Source organism: Phaseolus vulgaris, chromosome 8 (assembly GCF_051622355.1).
Source record: "Phaseolus vulgaris cultivar YP4 chromosome 8, ASM5162235v1, whole genome shotgun sequence".
Taxonomy (NCBI): Eukaryota; Viridiplantae; Streptophyta; class Magnoliopsida; order Fabales; family Fabaceae; genus Phaseolus; species Phaseolus vulgaris.
The window spans coordinates 4119863-4143801 of NC_143505.1; the positions used below are offsets into that span (position 1 = coordinate 4119863).

The following is a 23939-nucleotide window of genomic DNA, read 5'->3' on the forward strand; positions in this document are numbered from 1 at the left end:
AATAACTCTCCGAAAGCCATGGGAGTAGTTTTTCTATGTACCAAGTCATACTGCGCAGTTTGTGTTGTTCAACTCAAAAATTGTTTGTTTTAAGGAAACAAATATTAAAATAATCAAAGTCACATTCATCATAAAATTAATAAGCAACTAATATTTTATCATTGTTAAATAAAAGAAACTTAGCATTTAATGCTGCTTGTAAAAAACATTGCCTTCCCTTAATAAAATTAACAAAAATGTACATTAAATATTAATAAAAAACTTTATGAGTTTGATTACGATCATAGTAAAAGGAAAATTTTAAATATTATTTGAGAAAACTTTTTAAAAACCGGTCATTTTAAATTACGTAACAATATATGATGGTGTCACTTGGCAAATTTTGTGTGTTTGGTCTTAGGATTCCTTAATTTTGTCGAAAAAAATACCAATTAATTACACTTATCATTATGCTTTGATTAAATTCTAAATATATTCTTAATCAATTTGTCGATGCAATAATTAAATGTATAAAATTATTTGATGAATAGATAAAATCAATATAATATATACTTTTTAAAATGTAAATCATTTTATCAGCTTATTATTATTTTTTATTTTTATAAAATTATGATAATATAAAGTTATACTTTAACACTAACATTGATTTAATACACTTTTATTTAAATTCTTAACAGTGTAAGTCGTTCCTTCCCATAAAAAACATATACAGATACATTTTTTTTCTTATTTAATAGAAAAAAACATTACCTATTTTTTAGTTCCTTAATTACTATTATCTTTTAATTAAAGCATATTTTTCGTGGTTAGTGATCATTCATTCATGATGCAAACAAAATATATTAAACAATTTTTGAACATATTTATTGGCGTGGAAAATATTTATTTATTTATTTTAGAAGTCCATAAAAATGACTTATTTATTATGTTTAATTTTTGAAAAAAAAACATTAGTACAAAAGAATATTTTCCAAGAATGTTAAAAATGGTGTGTATTTAAGTTATATGTATATGTAAATATACTTATAAAATTATTTTTAGAAGATTTATACACTATATTATTAATTTAATATAATAAAATACATTATTCTTAACTAGTGGAAATACAAACATTCTTGTACCTGGGTATCAGTATTTTTTTATTTTTATTATATGTATTATCATATATGTATTTGTATTTATTTAAATAAAATATAAATATATGTATATTCGTATTTTTTTAAATATCAAATTATCTATATATATGTGTTTTAAAGAAAAAAATACATTAAATTATTTTTTAAAGGGAAGACTAAATAAAAATAAAGATTGATATTTAAATGTTTTTGAAATAAAATTATTTTTAACGAATATCTTCATTAATTAAATTATAACAATAATTAAATTATATAAAACATATCATTCATAATTCTTTTAGTTTTAAAAATTTATAAATTTTATTTATTATTTTCTTATTTGCATATTCTTATCAAGATTAAAAAAAATAGATTGCTAGGTAATATGATTTATTTGATTTTTATAAGAAAAATAAATATTGAATTACAACATGAAATCAATAAAAAGTAACAAAAAGACATAATGAAACAGGAGAAAAAACAGAACTTGTTTGATAAGAACGTTTTTCACTGGTCTAATAAACTGTTACACATCTAATAAATAAATCGATCATTCCCGTTTCACAAATTACTTTACATTTAAAATTTAAAATTAATATCTACGAAATGAGAGTATATTAGTTTAAAAAAATAGTTACCAACATTCATTGAAAAAACATAATTATTTTCTATTCAAAATTCATTATTTATATTCATGTTTTTTAGTTTTATATTAGTAATAACAAATCAAAGTATATTAGTTTAAAAAAATAGTTACCAACATTCATTGAAAAAACATAATTATTTTCTATTCAAAATTCATTATTTATATTCATGTTTTTAGTTTTATATTAGTAATAACAAATCAAAATTAGTGATTTACATAATTATATTTATTATGTTATAAATTTAAATTTATTTAATATTTTTCTTGTAACTAAATAGAAGAGATAAAAACTATATTGTATGACATTTTTAAAATTCTTTTATCATATTACATGACAATTATAAATTGAATAACATTTGTAAACTTAAAAATAAACTTATTATTTGTAAATTTACCATATTGTATGACATTTGTAAATTAAACTATTATGTTGAATATATTTTTCACAATATATCAATAAGTACATTTAAATAACTTATAAATTATATTACTGTTAGTGTTAATAAAAATAAAATCAGTAATTAATGGTATTTACTAAAATAGTGTTTACAAACCGTAAATATTTTTTTTCAAATTTAATTTTAACTTTTTGTTTAGTTTTAAGTTTAAGTAATTATAAAATGATAAAATAATTAAAATAAAATAAAAATATTGATGTAAGGATAAAATAAAATAAATATTTGTAGTTATATATAGATATATAGATAAAAAAATATAGATGTAGTTTGACGTTACTTTTATATAATATTTGCATGTATAAACTTTTATTATATATCAATTATTTAATATCAGATCGATAAAATATCAGGACCCTAGTAACGGTCAAACACTCCTAATAATGCTATTCTGGTATAATAGATTAATAATTAGAAATGATATTAATATTTTAGCAGAGAAACGCAGAAAAAAAAATCATATACATTCCGAAAAGCTCAACAACAGACGCAGAACATGTTCCGTTTGGATTGTGTGTTCTGTACCACCAAATAAACAAGCTTTCATCCACAATCCCAATTCTAAATCCACCAACCAAAACTCATCTCTCTTCTATTGTAAGTCTTTCTCTCTGTCACTGTCTTTCTGCTCTGATTATCAATTTTTGCCTCTGTGTGTTCATTTTTCGTGGATCATATAAACCCCTTTTGAGATAACACATCTTCTTGTATTAACCTAGTTCTATAAAGATTGAATTTTGCTGCTTTTCTATATGTTTTTCATGTTTTCTTTCGAAATTGTTAATAATTTCACAACTCGCGACGTTCAATTTCTTTGTAAGGGTTTGTGGGGCGAGTTGATTGAAATTGGGTGGGGGTTTAACACGCATCCAATTACAATCTTGACATTGTGGTCTGGTATTTTCTCTCTTCTCTGAATAGGAAAGGTTGAATGATTTTGAAAAATGAGTTCTGGCAATGTGAAGCCAGAAGAAGATGCTCTAGAAAAGGAGAATGGAAGGGTTCCTGTCTCAGCGTTTTCAGAGTCAAAAGAGCAAAAGGTGGTTCAGCAGCCTCGTTCTAGCTGCCAGGCGATTGAGCATATTCCTATGTCTGGTGCAAATGAGGAGGATGTGCAGGTTAATATAGTTGGGAGTGGGAGCATAATCTTTGGTGGCAAGGCAGTGGAAGATGCTTGTGAGGATGTCACTGATTCTGAATGTTCCAGTTCCAGTTCTTTTGGTGATACAGATTCTGGCACCGAGGATGCCTTGGGCTCGGCTGGAATAGAATCGGTGCCAATGTGTGATGGTGATCAAAGTAAGACTTCTTTATCTAGGTATGTTTCTGACTCAGTCTCGAGTATCTTCTTGTCGTGTCTGAAGATAACAATAAAACATATTTGAACACAGAAAAAGAAGGGGGAAAAGAACTAACTATGCATAGAAGGAATCTGCCATAACAGTTATCATCCAATCATTTTTGCTTTAATTGCCGTCCCTTTGCCCTAATAAAAGACTCTTTTCGGGATTACTTTGTGGGTAGATATTAAAGAAGAATCATCTGCTTGTTTCCTTTTTTTTTATATACTATGTGACATAGTCTGCTCAAAATAAACAACTTCACCGTATCTGTTATTTTTGTTGACATGACTAAAGTTGTTAGGTGTCATATTTTTGTGTTAGGTTTACTTATTCTTATGTGTGTTAGATTAGACCATCAATTGCACGTGTTTAACAATTTACACTCTTAACCATTCAGAAAGAACAAGGCGACAACTTGGCACTGGAGGAGCTTCATTCACCCTGTTAGGTGGCGCTGCAAGTGGCTAGAATTACAAGTGAAGAAACTTAATACTCTGGCACTGAAATATGATAAAGAGCTTGCGGCATACGATTATAGAAAGCAGCTCGAGTTTTCAAAGTTCACAACTGATGATCGTAATGTGAAGTCAGTACCTATATATGATGGCATTGGCACAAATAAAGTTATGAAGAGAAAGAAAAGGAAGAAAGCTGAAGAACTCGATTTATCATCATATGTGTCTAAGCATAGTATATTCTCTTACTATGGTATGACATTTCTTGGTTAGTTGTAGTATTTTTTGCTAATGCGATTCTCCTCCTAATCTTTTTCTCTTTTTTTTTTTGTCAAATTTCAGAGAACAAAAACCGGGACACTTGTATGGAAGATTTTTGTGGTGATACTTTGAGTGAGTGACAGTAGTTACAAAAATGCTGTATTTGTTATTTATTTTAGCTACTAAAATTCATGTCATTAAATTGTGAGTCGTACAAGGTGAAAGAATACGTACAAAGGTTTTCATCTTTTTTACATGTATCCATTGATACGAGTATGGTCATTTTTTGTGAAACAGCTTTTTAATCCACTGTTATTTGTTTCCATTTTCCATGACTGAAAATTTATTTGTTTTGTTTATCCGGAGTTAATGCAGATTTTACTGAGGAGGCCAAGTTTAATGATACATTGTCTTCTGCTGATCTTGAAGATAATGATAAAACTATCATTGACATCATTAAATGTATTGAAGAGCTACAGTCACGTGTTGGGAAATTGAAAACTCGAATTGATAATGTTTTTAGAGAAAATCCAGGAAAGTTCTGTTCTGTAACTCAGTTGGGCATGATTGGACCATCTGATGGACTTAATCACTCGGGCCGAAATTCTAGTTCTTTATTTGGCAATGACAACACATTTCCAGTCAGATTTTTCCGTGCTTCATCACAATATAAATCTGAGTTAAACACAGATGATCTACTTCTGACTCAAGATACATTACCAACCCGAGCCATGGCAACTCCCTTTATTGAAACCACCAATATGCCCCAGCTTGAGTTTCTCCAGGAAAATGTAAGTTTTTTTCCCTAGCTAAATGTAATTTCAACTTGTATGTTATTATGTTTTCTATTTTGCTTGCATTAATTTGTGGTTGTGCTTGATATTGGATATTGGTTATTGGTTATTGTTGTTGTGGCAAGCGAGTTTCACACTAGAAAATGTAGATGTACTTACATTTATTTTATTTTTAGATGAATGTCCTTTGTACTTGAATTTTAAATGTTTCTTATGCCTATGTATAGTAAAATATATGTATGTAATTACTCTTGAGATGCCCTCTCATATTCTAGGTTTCTACAAATTGGCATATCCTCCTGGTTCTAGCTGCCATGTGACGTGTTTATCATCCCTTGTTTAGAAGTGCTTCTCGCAAGTACTTTGTTTTGTCAATACTGTGTTCTTTGATGTGTACTGTACTTGAAATTTTTAGCTGATAACAAGAATTGTAGCCATGGACCAAACAATCCATCTACTAAGGTTATATGTGATATGTGAATCGTAAACTTCGTTCCACATCTATCTGTATGTTTAAGGATCATTGTAGACATTGTAAATTTGTAATGTCATATCCTCTGCGTGCAGACCAATGATGAAATTCTTATACAAAATCAGGCAGCTAAGGAAGGGTTGCATGATTTTGAGAGTGTTAGAAATCAGTTTATGGAGAAAACCAAGGAATCAGTTGAAGAGCATAAATCCGTGTCCACTGAGAATGCTGTTTCTGCTTTGCAAGTTGGTTCTGCATCGAACTCAAATCTTCGTAGGAGCAAAAGGAGGGGAAGGAGGAAAATTATCTCAAAGGGTTGGAAGCGGAGATAGTAGTGGCTTAAGTTGAATCTGCATGCATTGATTGTTTGTTTCTTGAGACAAGTACAGGAGCTCAGAATTTATCAATCATAATGTGTAAATGGTAGTTTTATCGAACATACGTGTTTTCTTATATCAAGATGAGTTCTTGCATCAACAAATGAGTTCAATTGTACATGACGTAAAAAGGTAGCATGCTCTTTGTACAAAGAAAGCTTGTGTTTATAATTATCGGAAAATTCTTATTTTAAGCAATATTTTCTTGATTTGTTTGGGAGTTATTGCGTCAGTAATTGAATAAGTATTTTTTCTCTTTGTACCTGAAGAGTCACCACACATGCAGTTATGCTTGTTTCTTATTTATTTTGCCATATCTGTTTGTTTGAAAGTTAATTTATGTAAGCATTTTGAAAGATAAAACATGTTGCATTGTTATTGCATTTAGACTTTATGTTAAAACTAATTGGCATTAAATAAAATTGTCCAACTTGTGTGTAAATTGCACCTTGGTTGATGTGTGGTCGAAACTACAAAACAACATAAAATAGTGGAACAAAAACATACAAGATGTTTGGTCCAACACATTTTCTTTCGGATAAACATTAAACATTAGACGTGTCTCTTCTATTCTAAAGATGATTACTATAATTATTAATACGATTACCGTTGGGATGAATTTGAGGAGTTTCTAGTGACACGTGATCTCCGAAAATTGAAGGTTTTTTCAGTCTTAAACAACTTGTATTTGTAGAATCTACAGTAAAATAATGTGTTTATTGATCAACAATAAGAAAATTGAAAATACTCTTAATATATTAACTTAATCGGATAATGTCGTTTTAGTAAGACTTTATTAAAATCTTAAATATATTTTTTGAACTAAAATAATAATAATAATAATAATAAAATAATGATTCCATTCAAAAGATTAAATGAGACTATTCTCAAGTTTAAAATTTGAAATGGTAATAAATGTATCATATGGATACAAACCTTACCCTTAATGGACACTTATTAACAAGGACTACTAGATTATTTTTTTTTAATTTTGTTACTTTCATAAACAATGAACTACAACCAAAGTGACAAAACATTAAGACATAATTATTATTGAGAAGTATCAAAATACAAGCACACTATTTACATTTATCATTTTTGTACATATTATCTATTTAAACTACATCATAGAGATTTAGCTATTCATGAGAAGAGAAGGAAGAAAAAATGATCTTCATTAATGTTTCTTTGATGCCTATGATTAACCTTTGCAAAAAAGAGTGTTAGGCTGCCTGCATTTCATTGTTGTTCTGAACCTATTACCCTTTACATTATATTTATAATTTTGCTAACCAAATACCATGCAATTGCAAATCCTATGCTCAACATCAAGCAAATTTTTACCTTGTTTCAAGCACCATTAGATTAGGTATCCAACAAGACTTCCAGCTTCATTTTCATTGCTGACATTAATTCTCTTCACTGATATAGCATTAGTCCTTCCTTCCTTTCTTCCTTTCTGCCTTTATCCTAGCAATTAGCTCCTCACCTAAACAGCCAAATCACATGTTCAGCTCACAACTTGGTAATCTACCTAATCATAAAAAATACTAAAAAAAAACCACACATTTAATAACTATAAAAAACATGAATAAAAGAAAGCAATTAAGTTTGAATTGCCAACTTCAATTTGACCCTAATTATCATTTAAATGACCAAATTTTCTAAATTAGCAATAACACATGATACCAACAATCTAGGACTTATCTAAAAAATAAACTTAAACACTAATACAATTACCAACTACTAACTATAACAACTTTAATATATGTAAGAAACATCCTCTTATAAAATGAAATTATAATACTACATAATTGTGTGAATGTATGTATGTCTGTGAGTGTGTGGGTGTGTGAAATTTTAATGAGGCAAAAGTATTTGAATGTTACTCAATAAATGTGGTATTCATTACATAAAAAACAAGTGGTGTTGTCCTTGTGGACATGCCCGGTTACAATTGGCGGTTCTTGTTCAATTGCAACTTGAGGTCCTTGTATTGTAGTTTCTGGCAAAGTTTTGGTTTGAGATTGAGGTTCTTTTTCTATTTCAGGTGTCATTCTAGTTGGAGGCTCTTGTTCAGTTTCAATTTGAGGTTTTTCTTCCAAAGTTTCAGGTGTAGTTGTAGTTTGAGGTTCTTCTATTTCAGTTTCAGATGTAGTTGGAGGTTCTAGTCTAGTTTTAATTTGAGGTTCTTCTTCTATTTCAGTTTCAGGTGTTTGAGGTGCTTGTTCACTTTCAATTTGAGGTTCTTCTACTTCAGTTTCAAGTGTAGTTGGAGTTTGAGGTTCTTGTTCAGTTTTAATTTGAGGTTGTTTCTCTATTTCAGTTGTAGATGAGATTGTATTGTTGGTTGTTGACTTTCTAGTGAAGGTTAATGTTATGATCTTGACAGCAGTTAGAGCCAAAAGTGTAGCTGATGGCACAAATACAACATCAGGTATGGCATTCATGAGTGCAAGTTGAGGCACTATTTGTCCTGTTTTCTTAGCCATCATGGCTGCTGGTGGTGCCATCATTGCAGTGATCAACATAGATTCATCTACTTTGTTCATATTCACTTTCTCGTTAATGAACTCAATGAACTTCTTCCTTTTCTCTTCTCTATCAATTTCTTCCCATTGTTTGAACAAATCCTGAAACAGAGGAAGTTTGTGAGCAGCTAAAAATTGTATCATTCTTTAGTTTATGCAAAAGTTGAAATGAAATGCATGACTTAAAAAGTGTTATTGTGAGATCCTTGTCTTGTGTTAGTTACATTGTAATAATCTATATATTTTTATAGTTTACAGTTGTTTTATTTAAAGTGAAGATAACAAATAAAATATATTACCAATTAAAAATATAAATCTACCATTCTATTTCTTAAATAGAATGCTTAATATCAACTTTGGTGTTAAGAAGGTGGTTCACTTTAATTTAGTTATTAAAATATAAAGATTATTATGGATTCATGTTTAACCTAACTGATTAGTCTGAAGTTTAATTTTGTATTCCATTAAAATTACAATAAAATCATTAAACAGAAACTAATTTTAGATACCAAAATAATTAGTTATTATTTGACCTAAATCAGAGACAATTTTATAAATTAAAAAATTATTGGTATCTAAAGTAGTTTCTATTATGAATAAAAATTTATAAAATAATTTTTAAATTGGTATTTAACCATTAATTATCAAAGTTTTGGTTACTTAATACTTTATATTCTAAATTAGTCTCTATTAGTATTTTAAAAATTAATTTAAAATTTAAAATATTAGTAACTAAAATTTTGGTAGCTAATTTAGATACCAATTTAGAAATCATTTTATAATTTTTTATTAATAATTAAAATCACTTAAGATACCAATAATTTGTTAGTTTTTAAAATAATATCTAATTTAATTAATATAGTGACGACTAATTATTTTTTATATCTAAATTTAGTTGCAATTTAATGATTTTTTAGTGGATAACCAAATTTTCTAATTTTTAAGATGGTTGCTCTCGTCTTTGACAATTTATAAGCATGCACAAAAAGATAAATAAAGTCTACTGTATATAAGCTTTCTAAAATTAATGTAAATATGTTATATAAAATAAATAGACAAAATAATGTGATTTATTAAATTCAATGAATACCAACTTTTAAATTTATTGAAAATATATATTAGATTTTCGTTCATTTTATTTGTATGTTATCCTTTATATTTGACAAAATAACACCTCACGTCTTTAAAAAAATATCTTATATCCGTGAACATGTTTTATATTAATTTTTTTTGTAATGGAGATTTTTTTAATCTTCATTAAATTTTAAATGTTTATTATAAAACATCAGTAAAATAACAAAGATTTTTTTTAACATTAGTTAAGTTTCAATTTTTTTTTATATATTAATGGTTAATTTATAAAATATTTTAAACTAATATCAATAAATTACTAGGTGTTGATTATTATTTGGTTAATATTAAAAATTGTGACAAATGTAGTATAACTTTTGTTGATTGATTATTTTTAATGTGTATAATTTTTCACTTTTTTTCATGATAAATTGTGGTTTAATATAAGTCACTACATTAAAGTTACAAATGGATGAACAAAACAAACAATATGAAGAATGTAAAAAAATAGTTGACACACTGATGATTTTTTTTTTCAAAATTATCAAGGTCAATTGTCTCTTGAGTTGACTATGTTCAATATTTCATCGCTAATGTATGTTTTATTTTCCAAATTTACATTTCTAATGGTGATACATGTTAATATTGTAGGTTTCTCATCAAGGAAGTGTGTTAAAAAAATTTGGACATCAAAAGGAGCATATGTGATTGTTGAAGAGTATAGTATAGTGTGAAAATGATTTTTGTCCTATTTTGTGCTTTGTGAACAATATGCTATGTTTTCAGTTGTAGTACTCCATAACATTATTCATAATATTTTTAACTCATATCTTGTATTTTAGTTTGAATTTTAATGTATTTACTTGATATATTTTGGTATATTTTTATCAATATTTTGATATATTTTGTCAATTGATAAATGTTATATTCATTTATTTGTTTTATTTATTGAAAAATTACTTTAACAAATATAGATAAATAAATACAATAGATATAAATAATTGTGGTTGAATACAACAAATATAGAGGTTCTAAAACCTGTGATATTTTACGGAGGTCCTAAAACTCAGGATATTTTACTGAGATTTTAAAACTCATGATATTTTACGGAGGTTTTTTGAAACCCATGGTATTTTATGAAGATTTTGAAACCTATGATATTTTACGAAGGTCTTTAAACTCATGATATTTTATGAAGGTTTTGAAACCCATGGTATTATATGAAGGTTCTTAAATCCATGATATTTAATAGAGGGTTTTGAAAAACTTTTCCTAAGATTTAAAAAAAACCCCGAGAAAAGTATTCCCCATAGATGATTTAGCAGGAGAAACCACAACCCTGGATAAATGACTTAATGAAAATATTAATTCTTAGTAATGTAAAAACAAATTCCGCTAAAACTATATTTTTCTTCTAGTGTAATATAGGTGTTAAACTAATAATATAGTCAAATAAAATAAAATTGTAGAAGAAAATCCTACAAATTTGGTTATATTACTATATTACTAGTAAGTGATGTCAAATTGATATTTGTAATCAAATTATAATATCAAACTCTTAATCTAGTGAAAATTGTGTTAAGTATTCCATGTTTACTAATATAATTTAGCAAAGAAAATGAGAACTCATCTTTCAAATATGATCATATTAGTAAATGGTGTTAAAGATGTATTAGGACTAAATTAATATCAAGCCCTCTATGTTCAAAATTGTAGTTAATGGTTTTGTTTTTGTCTTGAGATGAGTTGATATTATAGGTTAATGAAAGCGAAGTTAAACTATATGTTTTAGCTTAGAATATGAAGACCTGCATTCAAAGGAAATAACTAACCTCTACATCCTTATATGAAGGTGCAATATAATGCTTCCCGGGTAAGGCCATGTTGATAGTGCTGCATTCAATTTATTAGCAAAATCTCAGAGATAATTAACATCAACAACCTTTCATTTTCAGAGATTACAGAACAAAAATGCTTCACAAATTTTCATTGGAATTGAACCACATGCTTACTTGAAGGTATCAAGAATACCAACATTGAATCCATCAAATCCTTTGATATCTTTCTCAACAAATTTATCATAAAGTGTATTCACTACCAAGTTCACCAAGTGGGTGGTTGATAGACCTGAGATGCAAAATCAAAATGCAGTATTTATCAGTATATGACAAAGGGTATTTATCAGTATATGAAAGGAAAAAAAAATGAATGAAGAACCTTTTCCTGTCATGAAGCTCATCGCCATAACTGTTTTGTTGTTGAGAATTAAGAAAAAAAGCTGTAAACAAAGATTAACTCAGAACATGGTGGTGTGGAGATGACAATGTGGGTTAATGGTATCTCTTAACTTTGTTGTTTAAGGAAAGTATGACTTTCTCTGTACACTTCAAAGCTATAACAGTATGTTATGAATTGTTTGTTTATTATTTGTGTGATTCTTGGCGTGTAATAGCTTTCCACCATGTTTAAAGAAGAACATAACTTGTTTAAATAATGCAGATTATATTAATTTATCTGCATTCACACTTTAGAACCATTCACATGGTTAGTGCAGGAAGCAAAACTATGAATCTATAGGTCGAAGAATCAATAGTGAAAAGTTTCATAAAAATACTTGTGTGTCACTCACATAGCAAGGGACATATTTTCTTTCTAAAAATGGCAAAATTGAGAGTCTAAAGACTAAAGGCTAAAGTTCAGATTTGAGCAATGAAAAACCAGACAAAAGCAAAGTCTATAAATGGTATTAGACAGTTCACTCATAACATAAAGGAAGAAGAGGCTTTGTGAGAACAAGATTGGATGAAAAAAAAGACCGAAGAAACAAAATAGGAAAATATTATTTTAATAATTGTATGTTAAAATAAATCAGTTTAAAATTGTGATTTGGTGAATATGTAATTTCAAATTTATTCCATTAAAAAATAAATAAATTTTAAGATTGTTATCATAGTAATGAAAAGTATCACTTTGCAGTGCTAGGAGGTAACACTGTGGAAGAGATTAAGATATAAAAAAAGTTGGTACTAGTTAAAAGAATGGAAAACTAGGTTATTTGTCTATTAATAGAAAGTTATAGAGAATATGAGAGTTGCTTGATGAACGTTTCCCTCAATGGCAAGTAACAAGTAATAAATAGATAATCACGAAACACACATAAACTATCATTGAGAAGAAGTTTAATTTTTAAAGAATCAAAGGGTAGTTATATGTGTGTGTGTGTATATATATATATATATATATATTTATTATTATTGAAGAAAAACGTTTTAGAAAACATGAGGAAGTTGAAACCATTCTAAACGACATGTATCTTTATACCATATGTCATAAAGTCATGAGTTTTCAAATACTTCAACAAGGCTAGTGTGCTTGTAGGGATTTTATTACATAAATGTTGCAACTTTTTTTTTATATATATTATAACCTGGTTAGACTTACTTCAGATAACTCGGAGTCTGCAAAAGTCAAGTGTGGGACGGGACGGATTGACTCGCATAACTTAAAAATTTAGAAATTCTTTTTTACACCTACATATTTTCTTCATGCAGTCTTATATTTTACATTCCAGAACTTTTACTCACATCTTATTACACATGTGTCGTGAGAATATAATTATGAGACATTTATCTAATGCATCTAAATAAAAAAATTAAAGTTATTCAAAAAAATTATTTAAAAAAGTATTTCTTATGCAAGTTGGTTCGTGGGATGGACTAGTAAAATTAATTTGCATATTCTATACCGGCAGAGCAACTCGCATTGTTCTCCCTAATTCTGAAGTTATCGTAATGATAATTTTGTAAATAAAAAAAAATACACTAAAGTTTTTAGCCGTACACGACTTTGTTTTGAACATAAAAGTTCATTGAAGAAGTTGTGTTAAAAAATTGTGATGACATAAATTAGATATATTTGGTTGATTTACCTATGATTTTTTTTTATGATATGTGTGTCAATAGTTAAAAAAAATGTAGCTTCTAAAATAAAAATATTTTAAAATGACATATATGTTTAGGAGTTTGTTGTTGGAGATCCCACATCGACTAGAGATTAGAGTCTTTCATTGTATATAAGTGGGTGCAAACCTCAACCCTTGAGTCAGTTTTATGGGGTTGAGTTAGGCTTAAAGTCCATTTCGTAATATGGTATCAGAGCCATTTCGAGCCTATCCTAGCGAGTATTTGTTGGGCCTATCGTGCCACCCGCTATCGGGCCGCTATCGGACCACTCAAAATATATAGTCCATCCCACATTTAGGATTTGTGTTTATGATTTATTGAGAGCGTATAATTTAGGATTTAGGGTTTGAAATTTATAATTATGTATAAATTTGTAGATTATGTAATAATATTGATGTTAATATAATTATAAATTATAGAATATATAAAAAATAATAGAACATGCATCTATATATAAATAAAGGCATAAAATTAAAATGGATATGTTGCAATGAATAGGAAAAATAGCCTATTTAGAAAATAAAATATAAAATTCCATGCTTTAGTAACGTTTATTTCATCAAATATTTATATCATCTTATTTTAATGAGTTATATTTAATAAGAATGTAAACACACACGCCATATGTTGGGTTTTATTTTGTAAATACGAGTGAAAATGGCCAAACAGAGGAACAATACTTGCACTTCTGTTAACTAGTCTATTTTAATTTCTTCTAAAATGTTACGTTATCTCCCTGGAAATAAGTCTACTAATTCCTGCTCTTTACTTTTCATTGCACATTTATAATTCGCGAATTGTTCTTATCAAATTTCGTATATCACCTTTCGTTCATATTTTATAACATTTCAATTTCTCTTTCATTTCTTGCTCAATTTCCTTTTGTTTATAAAAAGAACTTTAAATAGCATTCTTCTAAATTTTTCATGCAGTTCATTATCTGGTTGAACTCCTGATCTGTACATGCACCCAGCCTCTTCCAATTTTCATTGATTTCCTTTTGACCTCTCCTTTCAGCTTTCTGTGTTTCCATTATCAATAGACTATTTCAACTTTCATGTGCTTGCTTAACTGCCCCAAAGTTAACTGAATAGCCTCTAGATGTGAATGCAAGCAATCACCAGCCACAAACTCTCTAAAGCTTCCATCGACCTCAATAACACTGCAAGCAACCTCTTTACTTGTTCCTCTTTTCTTCATCATTTGTTTAACATCCTCCACATCCCTCCACCTTTGCTCCGTAGCATACATGTTTCTCAATATCACATAGTTTCCCGCAACATCCTCGTCCATTTTCACCACCTCTTTCAGCACTCTCTCTGCCCTCGATACATCATTAAAATAACCACAAGCAAAGAGAAAAGAACTTAGAATTATCCCGTTAGCATCATACGGCATGGCTTGAATTAATTTTTCAGCCTCATCCAAGCATCCAGCCCTTCCTAGAAGGTCAATCACACAACCATAATGCTCAATCTCTGGCACAATTCCAAATCTCTCCATTTCTTTGAACCATCTTCTTCCTTCCTCCACCAAACCACAATGGTTGCAAGCAGATAGTACAGTAATCATAGTTACCTCATTTGGCCTAAACCCTTCCTCCACCATCCTTGCAAACACCTCCAATGCTTCCTTGGCACAGCCATTGACTGCAAAACCATTTATCAAAGCATTCCACGAAGCCGTTTCCCTCTCAGTCATCTCCTCAAAAACCAATTTGGCTTTCGTAATTTCACCACATTTTGCATACATATCAATCAAAGCAGTGCCAACACGAGCAGACCTATCAAACTTCTTCCTTTGGGCAAACCTGTGAATCCAACCACCCAAATCCAAAGCACCCAAATCAGCCACAGCCGGAAGAACACACAGAATGGTTACCTCATTTGGCTCTACCAACACCGTCTGCATCTCACGAAACAACTCCAACGCTTCATGAGACCTTCTATTCTGGCAATACCCCCCAATCATGGCATTCCAAGTAAACAAATTCTTATCCGGCATAGCGTCAAACATCAACCTAGCATTTTCAACGTCACCATTACCGCAATACCCAGAAATCATACTAGTCCATGAAACCACATTCTTCTCCCCCATCTTATCAAACAACTCCCTCGCTAAACCCACACATCCCGTCTTCGCATACCCATCAATCATAGCGTTGAAAGCCACAACGTCCCGATCTTCCATCTCATCGAAAAGCCTCCTAGCCTCACCCATATCCCCACACCTCGCATACCCCACAATAACCGCGGTCCACGAAACCCTGCTTCTAACAGACATTTCATCAAACACCTTCTTGGCACTATCCAAAACCCCAAACTTCACGTACATATCCACCAAAGCAGTTGCCACGTACAAATCAAAGCAAACCCCGTTTCTTAAAACCACCCCATGAAGCTGCGGACCCTCCCGCGTGGCCACACGAGCCGAGCAACCCTTCACGAGTGCGGTGAAGGTGTACCCATCAGGCGTAAAAGGCGGTGTTTTGCGGCGAAGGTCTCGGAAGAGGGTGAAGGGCTCGGAGAACTGACGAGCCGCGAAATGTGTAGCGATCATGGAGTTGCAGAGGAAGGTGTCGCGGGTGCGAACGAGGTCGAAGAAGCTGCGCGCATGTTGTACGACCGCGAGAGGGCGCGTAGGGGAGGTGGCGGCGAGGGAGGCGCAGGTGGTGATGAAAGCAGTGAGGAGGTTGAGGTTGTTGTGGAAAGAGTTTCGGAGCATGAAGGCATGGATTTGAAGAAGGGTGGTAACGCTCTTTGTCTTGCATTGGAGAAGCTGTAAGCATCTTCTCTCTGCGTTGCTCCATAGGGTTCTTTGTTCAGCTTGGCATTCTTCTCCCATTACTCTTCCTTCTTCTTTTTCTTCTTCGGCTTCTTCAACTCTTCCATCTTACAAGTTAAAAACAAGAAATATGTTTTATTAACACCTTATACTAACATACACTTCACACCGGGTACCATGTAATAATCCTGCTAATTATCCAACTACAGGTACCTCCACATATACTGGCACACATAAAATTGGTTATCGGTGTATTTTAAGTGATTACCTATGTGATGTTTATGACTCACCCACTCTTTATAAAAAAAAACTTAATTTTTTTAATATGAGTCATTTATTACATCGGTTAAATGGCTCAACTAGTATAATATGGGTCATTTTGAATAAAAAAAAAATATTACACCGATTATTTTTAAGAATCGATGTAATATATTATTTTTTATCCTATTTTGAAGCTCCTTCTCATTCGCGCGCAATCTCACCCTGCCATGTTATTGTCACAACGTCAAATGTGTATTACTCTCAAGAGGGTGTCAATATATCATGACTCTAAAAATAAATATTAACCCTTTTTATGTTAATTATCAGTGTTTGTATAATCTTAAGAATTAAAATTTGTGTAAATAAAAAATAATAACATACCAAAGTGGAAAAAGTATAGAAGAGCAAAAATTTCAATCTAATTCAAATATTACTAACACCCCCATAATCGGAATTTTAATGTAATATTCCTATAATTTTTAATACAAACATTCTATTGGTTGATGATTCTTTCAACTTTTTTTACTAAAATAATACAATTTCATTTGATAATTACAAGAATTAAAAAAAATTATTATGAGATTTGGTAAGTATTGTTTTTACTCTTAATATGAGTAATATTGGTAGAGTGGAGAATGATCTTCTGGCTCATTAATTGCAGATTTGAGGAAGTTAATGAGGATAAAGAAGATGAAAAGTCATACATACATACCTTGTAAGAAAAATATTGTTTAGAGCATTGTCATATATGAACCAACTCATACTACCACTACCACTATTTCTGATTTATAAAATGAAATATTCCAAAATCCATTACTTTAAAACATCCATGTCATATTTTTATATTTTATTCTATTATATTATTTATTAAACTTTATTTAGATTTTTTTTATGTCTAGCAATTTTTTTAATCTTTTAATAGATGAAAAGGATATAAATTAATCAAACCATAAGATATGTCAAATAGAAATAATTGATAAAGTCGATATAACTAGGAAAGCTTAGTTTGCGGCACAAAACAAAATATTGGTAGAAAATATGGTGATAGATAGAGTTGAAGTTGTGAAAGTCCACAATCACTTCAGTATTAAATAAAAACAACTAAAATCGTATTATTACATAATTTTAGTTATTAAAATTGTATCACATACACTAGATCTTAGAGAAATTTTCTAATCAAATTATTCGAATTTTGAATTTTACCAATAAAATCGTCTATGACTTCTTCAGTCAAAGTCGTGCTCTCAAGGCTCAACTTATCCAATTTCGTAATAATATTAAGATTACAAATTAAAGAAAATAACTCAATTAAATCCTTAAAACGTTTAAAATTTTCTTTAAATTTTTAAATTAACCTTTTTTTTTATCTTGGTCTCTAATTTTCAATGACTTAATTAATAATAGTATCATAAGTTTAGGAGGAAAGAAATCATTTCAGATACTCAAATGAAATCTTTAAAATAACTACAGATATCTATTAATAATCGGCTGTTTTCAACAGACTATTTTTTGTTAGAATTAGAGATAATGAGTACAATTTATATAAGAAAGAAAATTTGCATATTCATTGTCTTATCCAATGCTTGTGATTCATTGGTATTAAATAAGACGTTTTCACACAGAAAAAAACTCAACAAACTGATGATTTGAACACATACATGAGTAGTTAAAAAATCCAACAATTTTTTTAAAGAAAATTAGTAGCCTGGGTTTAGAAAGTGAACTGAAATTATCAACACACTCATAAATTACTATAAGAAAAAAAAAAAAAAAGATGATACCAGGATACTCACAATTATATGTTAATTTTCCAATTCAACAGGCAACTTTTTTTCCAAAGGTATCAACGCAGATTAACAGAAAAATAATTGTAATCAATAATCAAGGGAAAATCATTTGTAGGGAAATCCCACCTTATAAAAGTCAGTGCTATCCAATTTCATCTTCATTTAAGAGTAACTTTTCTTTACAAAAGGAGACAAAAGCACTGAAATCTCTATTTACATGATAGTGATGTCACTAGACAGAAACTGCTTTATCAGTTCTACAGTCTTTGCGGTTGCATACATTTCGAAAGGGATAGTTGAGGTTACCGCATTTTTTACAAGTCCAACTACCTTCAGGAATAACTGTTGAACTTGGATTGTTTGAGCTCTTCAACAAAACATGGAACAGACCAGCATCTAATGTTAAAATCCATCATGACAAAGTGACATAGAATAAAGATTGTTTACACAGTTCAAATTCATCAAAACTAAGAAGTAAACCTTGAAGAGTTTGACAATGAACTAGTCTGATTAGTTGAGTATATCTCATTTTTTACTTCCTAAAATCAACATTCAAATGTTTGTCATAAAATACTTGTGCACGTGTAATGAACTGGTATATAAATATTTTATGCAAGATAGTTACATGGTTATATTATACCATCCTCACACTAAATTAAATTTCTTAACAAGGCACCGATAAGGTTTTCATTTAACTTTATCAGAAATCAATTCGATGTATCTATCTACACATGTTAATTGTTCTATAGATAAAAAACTTGCTGACATTTCATTTATGAACTAAAGCTTACTGAACAGAATTATCATCTTGTACAAAAAAACGAGGGGAAAACATTACTGTTAGAAATCATGCTTTGATATGGTTTATCCATATAACAGTTCCATTATTGGACTACTGTATTTGAAGCTTATAAATGCAGTGCAGATCAAAACTTGATCTCAAAAAAAAAGGGTCATCTCTTGTATGTGCAATATCCATTCATGATTCATGCAACAAGGTGATTATCAGAGAATTGCAACAAACGAAAACACTTACGGGTCTGGCAGCTCCACAATGTTTGATGTTGCAAGTGGTTCTGAAGGCAAAGTTAACATTCTCACATTTTGGACAAATCCAGTCTCCTTCAGATAAACCATCTGGCCCTGCAAAGTAAATTTTTTCTTTTTAAGACAGTTAAGTAAGATGTCATCTTATGGCAAAACTTCATATAAATGCAAAATAAAACACACTCTGATTGCGTCTGCTGCTCAACTGTGTCAAGTTTTATGACAGAGATTAGATCACGTATAATGAACTATAAGGGCTAACTGATGTTTAGCTAGGAAATATATATTTATAGAATATTATGAGAAAGTGAACATTCACATCAGAACTTCCTTTCTTCTGTGGAACAACAAACGGCACTTGTTTATTAGTTCTTTTTCTGTCCAACAAACTAGTGCATGACTACTGAGTCAAGTTAAACATTTTAAGACTAGAGCCAACCCTTTGCAGAAGACAACAAATCAAGGAGCCAGCAAAATCTTGAGATGAATTGACACAGGAAACAGGACAAAAAGAAAGACACCATGATAAGCTAACTTAACAAGAATCACCCATTGCAACTTTTCACAAACCAGAAAATTAGTAAATATTGTTCAAAACCAGGATAATTTTAAAGTATTTAGAAATAAAATAAAAAATTCAGTGTTGGAAAACGAGGACACCACAAGCGTTGAATATAAATATGATCAAGTAGTAATAGATCCTGGAAATACCTCCTCTGCGTTTTCGAGATGCAAAATGATCAGCCACTAATCCTTCGGCCCATTGAGGACTTTGAAAGCCATATCCACAGTCCTCAATTCTAAGCCTCGGATCATAATCAATACCTGATCAATTGTAACATAATCACTAGAGGTGCAAAACAAAATAGACATTGATGCAGAATGAAGAACCAAAATGAACCAGATAGTTTTGTGATTTGAGCAAGAACCAAAACACAATCCTCTAATTCAAAACTCAATAATATTTTCAATCAACTCCAAAGCTAATAATACCCAAAGAGGCAGGTCCAGTTAATATACAAAATCCTAGTGTATAATTAATTTCCTTAAAACATTTGAATTAAGGGCCTGTTTGATTTGAGAAGACATTTCCTGTTTTCACAGATAAATACAAAAATGCACCTTATTTTCACTCTGGTCTTTTGTGTTCAACGATTTGTATTTTATAGGACTCTAGAGCTCTAGTTGTCTCATTCCTACTTCAATTGTTCCTATTGTTAACGTATAAAATAGCAATCTTGAATATTAGCATATAAGAACGAGGTAAACAATTTTAGTTAGCATTTTAACATCATTAAACATTCAAATGAATTATAATTTTAATATTCAGATTACTCATTCTACCTATCACAACATCGCATCAAAATTTGTGTGCTGTACATAGATGCTTTATTTCTTACAGTGTCAATGCTTCATATCATAGTATCGATATTGATTTCAGTTAAATGCTCCTCAGTATGTCAAAAAATTTAATATGCACTAAGAACAATGCAACACCACACTTTAATATGAATTGACAATTTTGAGGTTTCCACTTTCCACATAAAATGCAGGTATCAAAAGGTTTGGTAATATAATATATATCAACTAAAATACAATCGGTGCCACATTTAAAATTTGTACATCTAAACTGGAGCATAGAATAAGTAATTATTTCATTGAAGTTTGCCTCAAGTTGCAAAGGTAAATTGTATACTTTACCCATGTTTATATTTATGCCATCAGAAAAATACAAGAGAAATTAAATCATCTGGTCACCTGTTCCACTGTAAGTATAAACTAATATAAATGTGTAAAAAAAATCCAACAATAAGGTACATGAAATTTTCAAAAATAAGATACGTGAAATTTGAATTTAAAAATGGTCACTCTGCCAAATGTTTATTATAGCTTACTGAAACATTAACAGAAATTTTCACAGTTTTTCTTTATTTTCACATAGTTATTGTCTCCCTCATCTTGTGGAGATCAATATCTACTACCAATTAATTTACTTGATCACTACTCCAGTCTTCTAGAATGCTAAACATTGATACATCTAAACTAAATTTTAATAATTCAATAATAATTTTGTCATATATAAATAAAGCAATGTTCTCTATATAGGAAAAAAGTTGTCCACAAACAAATTTCTCAATAAGAAACAAATCCTTGCTTGAAAAGAAATAGCTGATACAATTATAGGAAGTGTACCTCCAAAGCTTCCAGGTGGGAACATGGGCAATGGACCATATGGTGCACCAGGCCTAGCATACAGACCATAATCATACTGTGTACCAAGATGTGGTATCAGGGATCCAAACTGACCTGGCATTCCATATGATGGGGGAGGAAAGGTAAATCCACCATAGTAGAAGGGATGATTATTTCTATATGGGCTTGTAATTAGGGCAGGCTGCTGCACATCCCAATCAATTAAACACTGATCAATATGAAAAGTTACAAGGCAATAATAAACAAAAAAAAAGTATAAACTTTTAATTCACATTGGTCACTTAGTTTTAGTTAATCATAAACCAAGAGAATAGAATAAGCCTGGTAGATTCAATAATTTATATTTATTATTATTTTGGTTCATTTGTACATACACACCTAGTTGCACACAAGTTCTCCCATTGGATAGTTTTTCAAATAAAATTATCCATTCACCAAAATGGGAGAAGATGATGACAACCTAAAACAAGCCTGCACTTACTGGAGTTAGGGGTGGTCTTGGAGCACCACAACGTCCCTGATTGCAAACAGTTCTAAAAGAAAAGTTTAAGTTTCCACAATTAGGACAGGTCCAGTCTCCATCTTTACGCGAAGCTGATTCCATAAAAGAAAAATCAACAATTAGCATTATAACCTCTGAAAATCTATATACTCTATCATAGCACTGCATTAAGATAAACAGGAAGGCTTCCAATAGGTTCATACATCAGGTTATCTGCATAAAGAAGCAGTTTTAATGCTCTACTTTACACATAAGCTAAAAAGAAGGTCTCTCCTATTCCCTGTGCACTCCATGGCAACAAATTAACTAGCATGGACCAGGAGCAACGATAATGAACATGGATTTCATGGCTTAAACCAAAAACAAATCACATAAACTAGTTTATTTATAATAATTTTCTTCGCAATCTTTAATCAATAAAATTGCAAACCCTCTTAGATAAAATGTTTTCCCTTAATATATTTTTTTGGAAGAGAATTGTTTTCACCCCTTTTGACCTCTCTAGTCAAAAAGAAAATTTTCCTTTGCAGACAAATACACTTTCAAATATAAAACAGCTTCTCACGCAATCAGTAAAACAGATTCACAGGTTAGTTTTCCCTTGACTACCCTCAACCTCTATACGAATAACATCATAATAAGAGCATTTTTTCTCAGACAGTCTATGGTAGTAAATCTCTATAGAAAAACACAACTTTTCAACAGTCTCTTGTAAAAGAAGAAGACAAAGAGATAAAATGATTTAAACTTTTCACAAGTTAAATTCAACTTGGACACTTCCACCTTCAAGTGTCACCTTTAAAGCCACAAACAGCTCTAAATACACTGACATGCTTAATCACATTGCATGCCTAATAAAAACACATTTCCACCGCATAGATTAAAACCCAAATGACCCAAAATACAAAAGGGTAATGCAAATTCTTCTTCACATAGCAAAAAAATACCAAAACCATAATATTATCGCAAACCAGATAAAAAAGGACATCAGTAAAGAAAAAGAAACTAGTTGCAGTATGAGACCACAAAGATTGTATTTTTACCGTCGTTGCGAAATCTTTTAGAGCTAAAGGAACCTCGGTTATCCTCCTCCTGAGAGCAAGGATACACAATACCAGATAGTAATACAAAGGAACAGAAAATAAAAATCAGTGTGAATTGGGTAAATAAATAACATTGTATAGAAATTTAAAAGAAAAACCACCTTTGTAGAAGACATTGGAACATAGAAAGAATGAGAAATTGTCAGAGAATGGAGACAGACAATGAGAGAGAGAAGAAGACTGAACGGATACTTATAAATAAACAAAATATTTTTTTATTATACGATAATTATTATGCTAAGTATCAGTGTATTATGTGTAATATACGTGTGTTGTACAAAGTTTATTAAAATAAAAATAAAAACCAATTTATATACATGAATATATATTTAAAAGATTGTTTTTTATCAATTGATCGGTAATATTTTAAATAATTTATTATGAATGGTCCTTTTTTGTATTGTATACATTTTTATTTAAATTAAATATATCAAATAAATATATTTATTATTAACATGAGTGTTATAAATAAAAAAAATTTACTATAATTTTAGTATTTGAAATTTAGGATGAACTCGATTTTAGCTTTTTAAATAAAAAATCTATTTCTTCAGATTTAAAAATTATAATTTTCTTCACCGTTTAAGAAAAAAAAAAGACTTTCAAAACGTTTTATTCTTTCAAAATTTGTATTTAAAAACCAAAAGAATCTTCTCTATAAATTTGAGAAATTATTATTTTTGACATGAGACACCAAAATCAAACTCATTGAAAACTTGGCAGAGGACTTGCTCCATAAATTTTCATCATTTTTTTTTA

The 23939-nt window shown here is 29.9% G+C and overlaps 4 protein-coding genes across 11 annotated transcripts; 1 reads left to right on the plus strand and 3 right to left on the minus strand.

The window, feature by feature from the left end:
* The first annotated feature begins 2589 nt into the window (after positions 1-2589).
* LOC137826594 (uncharacterized) lies at positions 2590-6180 on the plus strand. 7 transcript variants are annotated; one of them, XM_068632614.2, is made up of 6 exons: positions 2590-2813; positions 3143-3534; positions 3957-4267; positions 4357-4407; positions 4651-5066; positions 5637-6180. In XM_068632614.2, the coding sequence occupies exons 2-6, from the start codon at positions 3161-3163 to the stop codon at positions 5871-5873; spliced, it is 1389 nt and encodes a 462-aa protein (XP_068488715.1). In that variant the 5' UTR covers positions 2590-2813; positions 3143-3160; the 3' UTR covers positions 5874-6180. The 7 variants fall into 7 exon arrangements, with proteins under 7 accessions (XP_068488715.1, XP_068488714.1, XP_068488717.1 ...); XM_068632613.2 differs by having other exon boundaries at positions 2609-2813; positions 3138-3534; XM_068632616.2 differs by having other exon boundaries at positions 2609-2813; positions 3138-3534; positions 5667-6180.
* A 764-nt stretch (positions 6181-6944) lies between these two features.
* On the minus strand, positions 6945-11852 carry LOC137825541 (uncharacterized). The gene is made up of 5 exons (XM_068631232.2): positions 11738-11852; positions 11533-11647; positions 11353-11413; positions 7831-8551; positions 6945-7407 (listed from the first exon to the last, which is right to left on the minus strand). Exons 1-5 carry the CDS (start codon positions 11763-11765, stop codon positions 7352-7354), a joined length of 981 nt encoding a protein of 326 aa, XP_068487333.1. The 5' UTR covers positions 11766-11852; the 3' UTR covers positions 6945-7351.
* Positions 11853-14340: 2488 nt separating this feature from the next.
* AHG11 (Pentatricopeptide repeat (PPR-like) superfamily protein) lies at positions 14341-16488 on the minus strand. Its single transcript, XM_068632507.2, has one exon. It carries the CDS (start codon positions 16324-16326, stop codon positions 14518-14520), a length of 1809 nt encoding a protein of 602 aa, XP_068488608.1. The 5' UTR covers positions 16327-16488; the 3' UTR covers positions 14341-14517.
* Positions 16489-18380: 1892 nt separating this feature from the next.
* LOC137826309 (ranBP2-type zinc finger protein At1g67325) lies at positions 18381-23355 on the minus strand. Of its 2 annotated transcripts, none has more exons than XM_068632238.2 (7): positions 23282-23355; positions 23121-23169; positions 22057-22169; positions 21555-21756; positions 20073-20186; positions 19351-19457; positions 18381-18681 (listed from the first exon to the last, which is right to left on the minus strand). In XM_068632238.2, the coding sequence occupies exons 1-7, from the start codon at positions 23294-23296 to the stop codon at positions 18547-18549; spliced, it is 735 nt and encodes a 244-aa protein (XP_068488339.1). In that variant the 5' UTR covers positions 23297-23355; the 3' UTR covers positions 18381-18546. The 2 variants fall into 2 exon arrangements, with proteins under 2 accessions (XP_068488339.1, XP_068488338.1); XM_068632237.2 differs by having other exon boundaries at positions 21555-21759.
* Positions 23356-23939: the final 584 nt, after the last annotated feature.